Source organism: Ambystoma mexicanum, chromosome 4p (assembly GCF_040938575.1).
Source record: "Ambystoma mexicanum isolate Mex_15411 chromosome 4p, UKY_AmexF1_1, whole genome shotgun sequence".
Classification (NCBI taxonomy): Eukaryota; Metazoa; Chordata; class Amphibia; order Caudata; family Ambystomatidae; genus Ambystoma; species Ambystoma mexicanum.
In genome coordinates, this window is record NC_090927.1 from 135,232,530 (window position 1) to 135,248,672 (window position 16,143).

The 16,143-nt window shown below is 49.9% G+C and overlaps 1 protein-coding gene across 1 annotated transcript in view; it reads left to right on the plus strand.

Moving 5' to 3' along the window:
* Positions 1-16,143, plus strand: part of RAB10 (RAB10, member RAS oncogene family) — a 482,537-nt gene that overhangs the window by 169,254 nt on the left and 297,140 nt on the right. The window contains exon 2 of the mRNA XM_069605573.1: positions 8,792-8,852. Within this exon, the coding sequence (XP_069461674.1) occupies positions 8,792-8,852 (61 nt within the window). The remainder of the gene's footprint in view (positions 1-8,791; positions 8,853-16,143) is intronic.

Consider the following 16,143-nt stretch of genomic DNA (forward strand, 5'->3'; position numbering starts at 1 on the left):
CTGTTGGAAATAAGGGCGATGCTCAAGAAGGGTCTCATCGAGCTCTTCCCAAAGAGGCTTCAGGGGCGCCGAGTTTACTCAAGGTACCTCCTCGTAAAAAAGAAGACGGGAGGATGGCGCCCCATCCTGGACCTACGACGACTGAACAAGTACATCAAGGCACAGAAGTTCTGTATGGTCACCCTCCAGCATGTGCTGGGACAGCTGGAGGAGGGCTATTTCCTGTCGTCGTTGGACTTGGAGGATGCCTACTTCCACATCCCCATTCTAAAAAGACACCGAAAGTTTGGTCCAAGGGCGGCACTACCAATTCAAGGCCCTCCCGTTCGGATTGAAGTCGGTACCCAGCGTTTTCACCAAGTGCCTCGCACCGGTGGCTGCGCCTACAGGGAATTCACGTCTACCCCTACCTGGACGACTGGCTCATCCGGGCAAGGAGAAGGGAGCTCGCCGTGGAGCACACTGCGAAGACCGTCCAGCTGCTCAGACCTGGGATTCTCCATCAACTTTCCAAAATCCTGGTTCCGTCGCAAGTCGCCCTGTTTCTGGGAGCCAAGCTCGACACAGTGGCGCGGCTGGCCTCGCCGTCGGAGGAAAGGACCAGGACCATTCTAGGCAAGGTGCAGCATCTGCTGGCCACGGACATGGCCAGGGTAAGATCTATCAAGTCCCTCCTCGGGATGATGTCGTCCTGCATTTATCTGGTGCTCCTTTGCAGGCTTCGGATGAGACCCTTACAGGAGTTCCTCGACGCCCGCTGGATCCAGTCGACGGGCAGCTTCGAGGACAGGATCCCTCAACGAGACGTTCCGTCAGGCGATCCGGTGGTGGAGTGCCCGCTCCCATCTGTCGGCGGGCACAGACTTTCAGACCCCAGCTCACCAGGTGACTGTGATGACGGGCATCAACATCTTGGAGCTCTGCGCTGTGTTCTGAGCCCTCAGGTCCTTTCTGCCGTCCCTCAAGGGCAAGGTGGTGAGGATCTTCACCGACAACACCACCACGATGTTCTACATCCGGAAGCAGGGCGGAACCAGGTCCCCGGCCCTATCCAAGGAAGCCCAGGATCTGTGGCATTGGGCCGTCGCCCAAGGGATGTTTCTGGTGCCTCTTCATCTGGCAGGAATAAACACTATCGCTGACTCACTCAGCAGGGAGCTGCGCTCGTGCCACGAGTGGGCACTACGCCAGGATCAAGTGGATCGACAATGGGGCGACCCCCAAATCGATCTCTTCGCGACAGCGACAAATTCCAAGTGCCGGAGGTTCGCCAGCAGGTTCCCCCAGCCGAGGAGCATGGGCAATGCTTTCTCGTTCCCCTGGGACGGCCTATTTCTTTATGCGTTCCCTCCGCTGCCGTTGCTGCTCCGGCTCATCAACCAGCTCAAGAGGTCCAGGTGCAGGATGATCCTCAATCGCACCAGCGTGGCCGAGGCAGGTCTGGTTACCGGACCTTCTGGACTTGTCAACGTCCCCACCAGTCAGGCTGCCGACGGACGCAGACCTTCTCTCCAGAGAAGGAGGCGCCATTCTTCACCACAACCCGGAGTCTCTGAACTTGCAGGCCTGGCTCCTGCAGCACTAGAGTTTGGAGGGTACGACATCCCGGCCGACTGCAGAGGTTCTTGCAAAGGCCAGGGCGTCCTCAACTCAAGTGCTACGGACATAAATGGAAGAGGTTCTCTGTCTGGTGCCGTGCACAGAAGATTAACCCTCTGAGGATTACGGCCCCTCAAGTACTGCCGTACCTACTGTCGCTGGCCAAAGCTGGACTGGCTCACGCCTCCATCAAAATACATCTGGCTGCAATCTCCCGATATACCAGGACGACGGGACTGGCGTCCTTGTGGTCTCATCGCCTGGTGAAAGAATTCATGAAGGGACGATTTCGATCATTCACGCCGGTAAGGCTCCTGCCCCGGCGTGGGAGCTTAATGTGGTGCTAACCAAGCTCCTTTGAAGTTCCTGTCGTGGAAGACGGCTTTCCTCGTGGCCATCACCTCCGCATGACGAGTGGGAGAGATCCAGGCCCGATCTTGCTAGCTTCCATACTTGACTTTTCATGACACGAGGGTGGTGCTGAGGACACACCCATCCTTTATGCCCAAGGTGCCGTCGGACTTCCACCTGGCCTGCCTGACCCTGTCTCACCACCCTGCCTGACCCTGATATGCCGGGCACAACGCGGCATGAAAACGAGGCTCAGCCTCGATAAGCAGCATTAAGGCGAATTCTGCATCCGCCGGCAGGCGGACGCCGGCGGCCACACGAAGGCCATACTAAGGCCTGTTGGGTGCCCCAGAGACCCCACTCCGACGCACTCGCCAAGGGAAGAGGGCAGGAGCCCTCTCCCCCTCCCAGAAGCGGCATCCATATCCACAGCCGCAGCAAACAGGGGCCTGCCTGACCCTGTCTCACCACCCTGCCTGACCCTGATATGCCGGGCGCAACGCGGCATGAAAACGAGGCTCAGCCTCGATAAGCAGCATTAAGGCGAATTCTGCATCCGCCGGCAGGCGGACGCCGGCGGCCACACGAAGGCCATACTAAGGCCTGTTGGGTGCCCCAGAGACCCCACTCCGACGCACTCGCCAAGGGAAGAGGGCAGGAGCCCTCTCCCCCTCCCAGAAGCGGCATCCATATCCACAGCCGCAGCATACAGGGGCCTGCCTGACCCTGTCTCACCACCCTGCCTGACCCTGATATGCCGGGCGCAACGCGGCATGAAAACGAGGCTCAGCCTCGATAAGCAGCATTAAGGCGAATTCTGCATCCGCCGGCATCCGCCTGCCGGCGGCCATACTAAGGCCTGTTGGGTGCCTGTTTGGAGCCGTAGGAGCCAGGGGCCAGGACCTCTGCCCTTTCCACTCCAGGTTCTTCACAATTAGAAGGTAATGCCAATTCAAATTAGTTTTTATGGACTGCAGATATATACGAACTTTGGGATTAGATTATGAAGTTGTCCCCTGAAGCTGCCTCTTACATTGCTTGCTTACATTACACAAATAGACCACAACTGATTGTGTTCTGCCCTGATTTATGTTGCGCCTTTAGTCTCTGTGCCTTATGGTCGCAAATAGACCACAACTGATTGTGTTCTGCCCTGATTTATGTTGCGCCTTTAGTCTCTGTGCCTTATGGTCGCAAATAGACCACAACTGATTGTGTTCTGCCCTGATTTGCGCCTTTAGTCTTTGGCCCTTGCCTCTCACTGCCAATCTGATCTTAGGTGGCCCCTGTCTATGTACATGGTTGTTGTGCCACCCAGCTCTTATCTTTCACCTTCGTAACCAGGACGTTCATCATGCACATCAGTGTACTCCTCCCATTACTGTACACACTATCCCTTCGACTTGCCCAAGCTCTCCAGCTACCTACAGTAACAACCTCCACACTCTGGATTAAAATGGACCAGCCTTCCACCAGCACGTCATCCCCACGACCTCTCGCATCACCTAGAATAAGCCCGGCAGCACCCACTGTAGGCCATACCAACCAATACCTCAACAACCCTGCTTTATGGCTGGATCACTTTGCTAGGAAACCTACACCTAACCAACCCTGCCCCCTTTCTCTTAGAAATAAGAGACTAGGCACCAGATTCCACCTACGCCACACCCGCCACACCACCAGGAAACAAACCCCCCTCTCTCCTGGATCTCTGTCAATTGCCACCACATGCAAACCCACCACCACCGAGGTTAAACTGCCCATGTTCAAAGGTGCCCTCATTAATGCCAGATCCCTCACTGCACACGCACTTGACATAGCTGACCTCATCACCACGTCCGACCTTGACTTCTTAGCTATCTCCGAAACATGGCTTCATGCCGCATCTGGCCCCTTACTAGCGTTAGCCCTACCGCCAAACTACGGCATCACACGATGTGACCGCTCCACCGCCTCTTCCAAAGGCGGCGGTGTGGCCTTCATCCATAAAAATTCTCTTGACCTAAGAGTATTACCTGATTCCAAACTCACATCAGCCGAATTGCTGTCTGTTAAACTAGCACTCACACCTAACCAAACAGCCACCATGCACCTAATTTATAGACCCCCAGGACCCGCACCAACCTTTGTCAGTGAAATCTCCACTCTCCTCCTCAACAATACAAAGATCAATTCGCAAACAATCATCCTAGGCGACCTTAACTTGGGTCTTGGTGACTCAAAAGATCCTGTGGCCTCTGACCTGGAGATCGCACTATCTGACCTCGGCCTTACCTTATACATCCAAGAGCCTACCCATATTAAAGGTAGAACACTTGACTGGGTAGCTGGCTCCAATTGCAATATCAAGGTCCTTAACAATACCCCCTGTCTATGGTCTGACCATCACATTATAACTTTCAACATTGAAGCCACACCACGAATCCCCTCACCATTAGCCCCAGCTCTCCCAACTCGAAGCAAAAAAGATATAACCAAGGAGAAACTCCTCCCATTGTTACTCCCGTCCCTTAACACAGCCACCAACTCTTACTCTGATCCAACCTCACTAGCACACACCTACAACCAAACAATGCGAACTGCCATTGACTGTATAGCACCTCTCAAACTTAGAAAGGCTAAACCTCAAGCTTATCTTAACTCATGGTTCACACCAAAGTTAAGATTGCTCCGCAAAGCCAAACGCTGCGCCGAAAATCGATGGAAAAGCCACCCCTCAGACGAGCATAAAGACAGTTTCCTTCTAGCCTCACTCTCCTACAAAGATGCCATCATCACGGCTAAAAAGGAATCTTTCAACAACCGCATTATTCAAGCCGACTCGAACACCAAGGAACTCTTTAAAATCCTAAGAGAGCTTGAAACTCCAGTCGCCCCCCCTGTCACATGCGTGAAAGATAGTAAATGGTGTGCCAACATCCAAGCAGCCTTACTAAATAAAATCTCCACACTACAAGACAAAATCAAAGATAAACAGGACAGCCTGAAGCGCGACAACCACGTTCATTCCCTCACTAAGGCCCCCTTGCCAGACTCTACCCATATCACACCATTCGCATTCTCGCCACTTACCGTGGCAGAGGTAGAAAATATAATTCTTAGAATTAAGCCAACTAACTGCCAAGGTGACCCGTGCCCAGCCCCTACTATCAAGGACTCAGCGCATGAGTTGGCCCCATTCATCACGGCCTTCATCAACTCCTCCTTTCAAACAGGTATTGTCCCAGACAATCTGAAGGACGCTTGGGTTATCCCACTGCTTAAAAAACCTTCCCTAGACCCTAACATTCCCACTAACTTCCGACCTATCACCACTGTACCATTTCTGCTCAAGATCCTAGACCGTGCCGCATACTTTCAGATCCAAAATTACTTGGAAACTAATAACTTGCTAGGTCTACGACAATCTGGTTTCCGCCCCAGACACGGGACAGAGACCGCATTATTAGACCTTAAAACTCAAATCGAGGTTCTAAAGGATCAAGGCAAACTAGCATTGCTACTACTTCTCGACCTTTCAGCCGCATTCGATCTGGTCAACCATCAGATCCTGTGCGAGCACCTCCATTCAGCTGCCAACTTCTCTTCCTCAGCTGCGGCTTGGATCAAATCTTTCCTGAGCAACAGATCCATGAGAGTCTTTGCCCCATCCGCAGCCGCGGACCCTTCCCCGATTCACTGCGGCGTTCCTCAGGGATCTTGTGTGTCACCTACACTTTACAACATTTTCACGAAACCACTCTTTGATGTGCTTGACTATCTGGGTGTCTCCTATACCAACTATGCGGACGACACCCAGATACTCATCCCCATCACTGGTGATTATCTAGGTGACACCAAGGCCCTTAACGACGTCTACTTGGTCATCCAAGCCTGGATGGCCCAACATCAGTTGTGCTTGAATGATGACAAGACGGAGCTCCTGATCTTGGGCACTGCACAACGCCTGAGCAGACTAGAGCCGTCCTATCAGTCATTCAACATAGATGGTAATATCATTCGTGTCTCAAAAGATACCAAAACGCTAGGTTTCTACCTTGATGCCACACTCTCATTAACCCGACAAACTAATGCTGTCAGATCTGCGTCTGCATACACATGCAAACTTATCGCAGCTTGCAGACCATTCCTCACTACGTCTAACAGCGTTACGCTAGCGAGAACCCTCATTATGGCTAAAATTGATTATTGCAGTGCTCTTTATCTTGGCACCAGCCAAGAGAACCTGAACAGACTTCAAACGACACAAAACAACGCCATTCGTGCTGCTTTAAACATTCCCCGACACCACCACATCACAGAAACCAGAAGTAAGTTAAATTGGCTACCTGTCAAACAGAGAATCTCACTCAAAACACTCGCCCTTACGCACAAATGCCTAGCCAACAAAGCCCCGATCTACCTTGGTAGTCGACTATCGCGCCACTCTACCTCACGACCTCTAAGAACAGCCCAATCCCACTGTCTAGCGATCCCCAGATTTAAATTGCAAAAAGCAGGGGGCTCAAGTTTCCCCGTCTTAGCTTCCAAGTTATGGAACTCCCTCCCTGTTTCAATTAGAGCGGAAGACTCTTTCAATACCTTCAAAGCCAATACTAGATCTTGGCTTTTCAACCAGCTTTAAGGCCGGCTTCGCGCCTCTTCCCGACCTACCCTGACTTGCCGACCGCTACTATCACCTATCGGCACTGAAACTACTGTACATATGTATATAATATCCTCTTGCAAATGTATATGATTCTTTGTTAGACTTGCATATCGGAACCCATGTGTAATGATTCTCTGTTATACCTGCATATCTGTAACCTTGTACAAATTGCGCCCTGATGCCTCCGGGCCTGTTGGTTCGCGCGTTATAAATAAATAAATACAAATACCTCAACGAGCCCTTGGTGTTGCCAGTTTTCTTCCCGTCTCCTTCGTCGCCGGCTGAGAGGACTTTGCACTCGCTGGATGTAGCTAGAGCGCTGAAGTTCTACGTGGACCGCACAAAGTTTTCGGAAGACGTCACAACTGTTTGTGATCTTTGGGACTGTGAATCAAGGGAAGGCGCTCTCGAAGACTTCAATTTCCAGATGGCTCTCCGGCTGCATCATGCATTCACCGGTTGGCAAACCGACTGCTGCCCGGCTGTCCGAGAGCCCATTCGACCAGAGCGATCGCTGCTACCACGGCGTTCCCGTCTGGTGTGCCCCTGCTGGACATCTGCAGGGCTGCGACGTGGAGGTCGACGCACACCTTCACAAGATTCTACTGCGTTGATTGGGAGTCCAGGGTCGGCCAAGCAGTGCTGCGCATCCTGTTCGCCTAAGGTGAGCCTGGTGAGGAGGTAAGAGTTGCTTAATGTTGAGCCTGTTGCCACCTCCCGTGGTTGTGCATGTGTGTACTGCTATGTATTCTCTTATTCATGAGCATGTGAATCCATGCCAGACCCCATGCTGGAGAAGGAACAAGTTACTTACCTCCCGCCTACCCCTCTGCGGCTCTTCACTTGGTCATACTGCCACTTTACGTGCTACCAAATCTGAGGATGGCTGCCGGAGGCGGGGCTTAGGGAGAGGGCAGTCATTGGCTGGGGGCAGTATGACCCAGAGACCAGTGATTGGTTACTACTAAAAGACAGATCAGAAACGAAACTGATACTGGTTTTTTTTTTCTATACCGAGGATTCCCAGCCTGACGGGGAATATTCATGAGCATGTGAATCCATGCCAGACCCATGCTGGAGAACAGTTACAGGTAAGTAACTTGTTCCGTCGTGGTCCTACTAGGCCTTGTGGCATTTGGCTGTGCAGGGGATGGGGATGGAACGAGGAGCAGATTAATGGACAAGTTTCCGAAAGGAGGGCACGGGAGGGAACTGCTAATGGGAGCGAGGGAGGTGAACCTCGGGCTAAGTGCTAGCCAATAATGTGGTTTGGGAAGGACCGCTGCGCGCCATGTTGTCCAAAATCAGACCATGTCCTCTGTTAACACTTACCTGCTTAGAAATTACCCGGCACCACTCTACTCAAAGGTTGCATTGTGTGGCTCAATGGACCAATGCATCATGGGTAAAAATGTGCTCTGTAAATTTAATTTCTCCCTGCAATTGGGAACATAAATACCTGCTCACAAGTCGAAAAGGACCCCTGCAGCAACAGTAAAATGATACTAGGTATACACCCTTAAACCTGGTACCCCTACACCACTTTATGTAAGTTCTTCACCCATAGTGGTCAGCAAATGGCAAACCCTCGCTCTGCCCCCCACGCACGGCAGAGTGGAGGGGAAAAAATAAGCACCCATGTACTTACTCCTCCGCACCCTTTCAACACCATCCCAATAGTTTTAACAATCTTTCGATCACCTCCTACTAAGCGAAACAACTTATCTAGTCCCAAGACATCCTACAGAAACTAAGACGCTTTGGGCCACAGCCCTTATTGTTGCATGTTATCAGTGTGACCTTTTTTGCAAGATATAATGCCTGCATGTGCTTCAGCATACCGAATCCTGCAAATAAATGCATTTGTTTATTTACCAATCATCGCCTATTTGCTTCCAACGGAAAGCAAACGTGGTTGCAGGGTTAGGTTGCATTGTCCACAACCACAGCGCACAAGATCTACATGCCTGGTCATACTATTTGCTCATAACTGAGGTTAGGGAATGTTGCATGACAGACCACCAAAACTGGCAGACAATAGTCTCCCAATCAAGAGAGCTAGCTAGGCCAGTTTATCTTCTGATCTATAAAAGAGCCCTTGTAGATTTGTGCTGTCTATTGCTCTATAGATTTACACTTGCTTTTAAAATGTCTCGAGAAACGTTCATGTAATGTGGAATATTTTCATTGCAGGAATCGACTTCAAGATCAAAACGGTTGAGCTGCAAGGAAAGAAGATAAAGCTACAGATATGGTAAGGGAATATTTTAAAATTTCGCATAATCTCTAGTTTTCAAAGCCACTAGAGAAATGTTCTGTAGTTAGGATGACCACACACAGGCCATCCTTGGACCCAAACGCATGGCAACTATTCTGCTGTATCTCAATTTCTGTTGGCTAGTGGATGAAGGCAGAGAATCTCTGAAGCTCGGTGTCAGAGGACCTACTTAAAGGAGGTAAGGGGGTTAGGCAAATCTTAACAACCCTGGCCTATTCAATTCTGGCCCTTCATGCATAACCTGTGCCCTAGCTGAGAGCCATTGACTGCAGTGTCCCTGTCCTTCTTCCGGTTACCACCACCTCCATGAATCCTGTCTTCTACCTTCACTTAAGTGTTCACATCTGCTTCCCCCAGGTTTAAGATCTGTGGTTTCATGGCTATTAATCCCTGAGTAGATTACTGTAATAAACTCCCTTTTTGATTTGCCATGTTCTGTGTAATGTCAGGAGAAGGGTTGTGATGGCAAAGCTTTTTTTTCTCTCTAAGCTCCACTGGCATCCAGTCTAGAATGGCATTAGTTCAAAGCACTGATTCACAGATCTTGCTCTAAAGTAGGTTTGCATTGCTACGTCTCTGATTTCCAACTAGGATTGAGCCTTTGGGACCTTTTTGAAAGACCAGAACTGGTAGATGTACCTTTTGGGTACTGGCTGTAAAACATTTGGACTCAAAACCTTTCTCTTCCCCCTTTGGATTCATTTGTGCTTCAGGTTACCATCTACCAATTAACACCAAGATGATATTTTTCTGGCTGTATAGTCAAAATGACCCCTAATTTGCCATCTCCTTGAGAGGCTGGGATGCATTCTAGCCCTTTTAAATTAATTCTCTTTTCCTAGCATTAAATAGGCTGACAGCTGATACTCCCAAAATGGCACTCGGAGACCGAATGTCTACTGTGGTAGATCAGAAGCAGGAGACTGACAAGGTGCAGGGTTCGAAATTGAGTCGATGTGCAGGTGTCGGGGCATCACCCTTAAGGCAAAAGCTACCGCTGGGGCACCAGGAGAAGGTACCTAGCGCACTGTAAATCTAACTTCCACTTGAGATGCACACTTGACCTTTTTGTCCATTATGAATAATTCATTGTTTGACGTGTACTAGTTGTGTCCTAATGCTTCTTGATTAGCATTCTCAAATACTCACTTAATGTCTCATGCATGTTTGTAAAGCATTGATTGCCCTTAGGAGCCAAAAGAGGCAGCAGGAGCTAAATGGCTCCCAGCTCCCCCCTATTTTGAACCCTGAAGGTGGCACTGTGGTCAAACCTTCCTTTATTTTTAAATTCTTCAAAGCCTATGATGTCCCCATTTCCAAGGTGCTTGGACCTATTCTATAGACAAAATGAAAAAGGATGCTTGTCAAGATGTCTCACAACTAAGGTCCTCTGTCTGGAATCCTATGCTAACTTTGTCCTTCTGCTACTACTGGGAAAGAATCACAAACGCAACAAAAATGCACATGGGCCCTAAGCAAGGTATTGGTGGTTGCCTTCTGACCCCCAGCGTTGCATGTCTTTTTTTCAATAGACTCCTCTCCTCTTTGTAAAGTATGAGCCAGGGGGTTGAACTTCCCAGCTTTTCTCATCGGTTGTTCCTGGCGCTCCACTAAATGTCTTTTTGCTGTGTCTTGGCCTGGTTTCTCTCATTCTCTTCTCTTTTAAGGACCTCGCCATGGGTTGAGGTGGTTTCTTGTTAGGCTGGTACTCTCCTCTCTTGGTTCCCTGGAGCCCATGCCTACCTCTGATCCTGGGTTGGTGCTCGTCAGGGAGTTGCACCACCTCGGTACGTCCTTGTTGGTCTGTGGATATCCCCTCCCATGGATTCCTTAGCTTAGCTATATCGATATCCTGCTTTGCAGTCTCAAATATTTCGACTGCAAAGGGCGGTGTGCGGCAATGATCCGATATCTCTCGACAGTTACCATACCCGCGTGATCGTATAAATGGCACACACAGCACATGTTGACTCGGGTCAATTTGTCCACATGCACAGCATGATCCCAGAAGGTTCAACTCGCCTCATCTCTCGACTAACTTCTTTACCCTTTTAGAGTAAAATCTTCACAATTCATATGCCGAAGACTGGCTTCAAGAGATGTGTGCACTGTGATTCCAAGATCGTCGATCATTGATCCGCACAGGATTTGCCTCTGGCGCCTCAGCGAAGAACATGAAGCCATTGAGTGGGCTCCTGCCTATGTATGACCTGCAAGTCCTTGAAGGAGAGGAGATTGAAGCTCACACTAGGTCAGTTGGTTGGTTTCCAACGCTCCGTCTTACACACCTTTTGAAGAGTCTTCCGAAGGTAGAAGCTCCACCAGGGACCAAATCTCCACAAAGGCCAAAGAAACAATCTCAACATTGTAAACGGTCCCGATACAGGAGCGAATCTTCCTATTTGTCGTCATGGAAGAAGTTAAAGGAGCCATGCCATCGTTTCTCATCCTCGACTCCTCGTCCGAGAAGTGTCTGGCATGTTTTCCTAATAAGACTGCTCCAGCAGCTGAATGGGAAAGTTCAGAGAATACATTGTCTTTTTGAAGGCGTCCCTCCTAGTCCTTTGAAAGCACTGGAAAAGGCTGTTGAGCCCACTGTCTTCCAAGAACGACAGGGAATACAGCAAGACTTTGACCAGCGTTCCCAAAAGGCAGGGTCTGAAGACCTCTGGTATGTTGTCTAGAGTAGCGTCGACCAGAGACTTAATCGAAGCAAAAAGCTTGTGTGACTTCCCCTTTGACCAACCTCAGACAACTTTTGAGTTTTTAAACGCAAATCTAAGTCAATAAAAAAAACTAAAAACAAATTCAGAACCTTATTGGGTCCATCTCCGAGGAAGATGGCTTTGTACCCTTCAGGTATGAACATTTTAGAATTCCCCTTGTTCCAGAAGAGTTGGTGTCTGACCAATCCTGTCTTGAAGACCTAGCCACTTGTCTGAAAGAAGCCGATTGTCTGGATACCTCTTGAGATGGAATCTGACACCAGACCTACGCTCATCCTAATGCAGCCTATAGGACGGTCATGATGGGGTGATTTGAGTGTGTATTTGGGTCCAGGATGACCTCAGATATTTTGGATAGTTCTTCCTAAGAATCCTGCACTGTCCTTCCATACAGCACTAAGGAACCCCATTTTAGAAATGTAGCCGAAACCTGACGCTACTTGCTGTGAACCAAGAGTTGAAGTACAGAGCTTCTTTTGTTTAGCCTGACTTACTTTCCAGGCACAACGCCACCAGAAAGTTTGATGGTGCAGGCGGCTATTTTCACCTCAAAGGCCACACTTGTTGGATGCCCCCACCACTCCCCGATGAGGACAATAAAAAATGCGACCACCTGGTTGAGAGGGTATTCTCTGCTGGAAGCATGGCATTGAAGGCCATCAATGCAGCTTGTGCTCAGGTGAAATACACCTACGCGCTATACCGGCTATGGCATGCCATTTCCCAGATGGCAGCAAACAGTCCTTAAGGGGAGATGGCTTGAGCAATATCCTCGATGGTAAGGAGGCTTCCCTTAAGTCAGGCCTTGATGCATCAGACTGCGTAAGCCGGTGTATGGGCTCGACATTTGAATGGGTTTGCCCATGATGTCCATTCGAGGCTCCTGGACATGCCCTTATGGGTCCAACATTTTTTGACCAAAGGCAGATGACCTCATAGAAAAGCTGCAGGCTTCAAAGGTTGCAGTGAAATCTTTACGGGCAGCAGTTCGTCAGCCACAACACAGCCTTGGAGACGGTGTTAGTTTCAGTACTACTCTTTTGGTCAAAGGGGAAGAGGTCGGAGTACACAGGACAAAGGAGGCTCTTGCTTGCCCGTAGAGGCCTTGGAGGGAAAACTACTTGGGCAGCCACCTCCTCACTGCCCTCTGCCACAGCCCCAAAACCTCTGAGCACTCTGCTCACAGGACCCTGGTGGGAGGTAGGTTGCCCCAGTATCTGCAAGATTGGCACTTCATTACTTCAGATGCATGGGCACTACAGACTGTGGCCCACGGGTACTGTCGCCCATTTCCACAAAGGCTGCCAGATTGTCCCCTGAGCAAGAAATCTCTTCGGGGACCGAATCCGCTCCTTCTATAGGAGATTTCCCTGTTGGAGAAGGGTGCCTTAGTAAATGGTACTTGTGGCAGAACAAGATCCGGGTTGATACTCCAATCTATTTTCTGATTCACAAGAAAGACTGGGGACTGCGACTCATTTTGCAACTGAGATGGCTTGTTCAAATTCCTCCGGAATTACAGATTCAAGATGGTCATACTCTTGTAGACCCCCCAAGCCTGCTAGTTCCGGGATTGGATGCTGCCACTCTATCTTTAGGATGATTATTTTCATGTCTATACATCCCAAGCGCAGAAAGTACCCGAGGTTCACCATTAGCAGTTCGCGCTACCTGTTTGTAGTACTGCCGTTGGGGCTAATCTCTGCCCGAGGGTTTTCACCAAGTTGATGCCCGTGAATCTAGGAATGGGAGGAATTCACATCTTTCTCTCTAGACCTTAGGCTGATCAGAGCTTGTTCTACTGAACAGCTCAGGAACATCTCAACAGCACCTGCCACACTCCACAAACTGGGCTTCTCACTCCATTTCAATAAGTCCCCAATAGCATTTCCTCAAAAACTGCAATTCATTGGAGCGGCCCTGGACTCTACGTCAGGAAAGACCTTGCTTCCTGAGTTGAGAGCTTATCCTATCTTGCACATGGTAACGAGATTGCAGAACGCCGAATGTCTGCCAGCCTTTGACTTTCTGAGGTTGCTGGACCACATGGCTTCCTGCATTTTCCTGGTGCCAGAGGCGTGCCTAAGGAGGTCCCTCCAGTGGGCTCTCAGATCCCAGTGGTCACAATTATCAGGCAGGATGATGGACCTTTGCCTAGTCCTGAGCAAAGTCGCACAGGAATTCCCTCAGGATCTCTGGGGTGTGCGTTCGTAGTGAACTGGGAATGTCCACTCCTTCATGCATTCCTACCAGCCAAGTCATTCCTCAGGTCATCAGGCGGTTGAGGAAGTTTGGGAAATCCATGATCCTAATTGCTCCGGATTGGGCCAGGAGATGGTACCCAGACCTTTTTTAGTCATGTACATCTGCCTTTCATTCAGTCTTCCCCGACGAGATGGCCTCCTCTCACAGGCCTCACAGGAGGGAGGCCATCGTCACCCAGGAATCGGAACGCTCAACCTTCCTGTCTGTTTCTGAGAGGGCAAGATATGAAGATTGTGACCTCCCGAAAGACATGACTGAGGTGCTGCTTTCGGCAAGAGGACCAGCAACAAAAACACTATATGCTGCCATTGGAGCCAGTTATGCAGCTGGTGTAGAGCTAAAGATATAGATCCTTTCTCTTGCAGTGCTTTGTTTTATTTGCTACACCTAGCCCATCAGGGTCTGCAGGTAGCTACCGTTCAGGCAGCGATTGACATTTAGATTCAATAAGCAGGAGTTAAAATCGGCTCCTGGTTGTCAGTCATCACCAAGTAGGCAGGAGCTACTGTTGGGGAACCAGCAGCGAGTTCCCACCACAACACAAATCTAACTTCCATCTGAGATGCACACCTTCAGTTTGGTAGGATTCCTTCTGTTTAAATGTGTACTTGTTGTGACCCGATTCTTCTTTGTAAGTATTCTCAAATGCTCAGTTAATGCCATATATGCATGTTTACGAAGCACCAATTGGCCTGCGGATCCCGAAGTAGCTCCTGGTAGCTGTTAGTTTTAAGCTAAATAAATAGGTAAAGTTCCTCGAGCACTCCTACTGCAGGTACAATTTATTTAGATGAATGGTGATGCTAAGTTAAGCAAAAGTTCAGGTATGGCGCATGGGAATGTACAGCTTTCCCTGACATGTGGGATACAAATAGAAATAAAGGGAAATGGTGTCCTAACATACGGCTACTTCAGTCCATGCACACCAGTAGTACTGAAATCAGTCAGTAGTTTCAGAGGTTTTAGGCTAACCAGGCTCTCCTAGGATAGAAGCAGGAGCTGAATAGCTCCCAAATCCTCTCAATTTGAACCCTTTCCAGGGATACCTGGCAGTGTTATGCATTTTTAATCGCATGCCATAACAAGGCTCTTAGTGGTGCTGATTGTCATACAATTCCTCAAAGGACTGACCAGTCCTTTCCCACGGTCCCTTTTCTGGTTCCGTCCTTGGATTTGAATATGGTACTACGTTTTTTCAATGGAGCTCCATTTGAACCTCCTACATACTCCTATGTCCCGTCCCCTTTCCTCCATACTTATGGGACATCTCTCCGTCCTGTGGGACGGGACTGGAGCGCTTTTGTAAAAAGCAACCACATTTTTTCCAACAATGTGTCCCTCTTTCCTGCGCCGGGCCCGGCACGCGGCCGTAACCCCGCCCACCTTGGCTCCGCCCCACGCATCAGTCCTTCTCCGCACGATAGGAAGATTTTCTTCCCGTTTTTCCCCTCTCTGGCTCTCGCTAGCGTTAGTTTACTAGTCTGTCTTTTAAACTTGATTTTCCAGACTGTTCATCTTGTCACCGTCGCTTCGTGAGGGCGGATCCTATCCTCTTTGTTTAGAGTGTTTGGGTCCGGAACACCGTCGGGACTCCTGTTTTTACTGTGATTCCCTTTTGGTCCGGGCACTTCAACATCGGTTGGAGCGGTGGGAGGTGGTGTTCAAACGGACTCCTCCTTCTCATTTTCAGGCGTTCATCAACTAGAAGAAAAACGCCCGGTAAGTTCTTTGATTTTCAGAGCACCCCGGCCAGGGGATACCTTCCCGGGCTCCTCTCGAGCCGGGAGGGGCGTTGATCGCTCTGTTACCGGGGTTCGCCCTGAGGTGCCTTTTGGGCCTAATAATTCTACCAGTGTTTTCTCCGAGGGTCTCCGTAAGGGGCCTGTGATCACCGGAGTACACTCCGAGGCCCCTCCTGTGGGGGCTGTGTAGACCTACTGAGTCGGCGGGTACCGGAGCTTACTCTGAGGCTGCTTTTTCAGCTTCCCTCAAACAAAACCGGGGTATGCCGCGAGGTCTTGGCTGAGCTTGAGGTTACCGAACGGATGTTCGAGGCCTGTGCCGATAAGGCTTCTACCGGGCCTAGGTCCCTCGTACAGAGGCTAAGGCTACCAACATTTCTGATTGGCCGGGCAAGGCCCTGTCAGTGACAATGCACCGTTCCCGCTCTTGTGGTGACACCAGATCTGTTGAGGGGGCAAAGAAGAAAGTTTCTTCTTTTACCGGCAGTGCCGAGGTCCTTCCTTCGAAGGCTCAGTTGGCGGTTGGTATGTCGC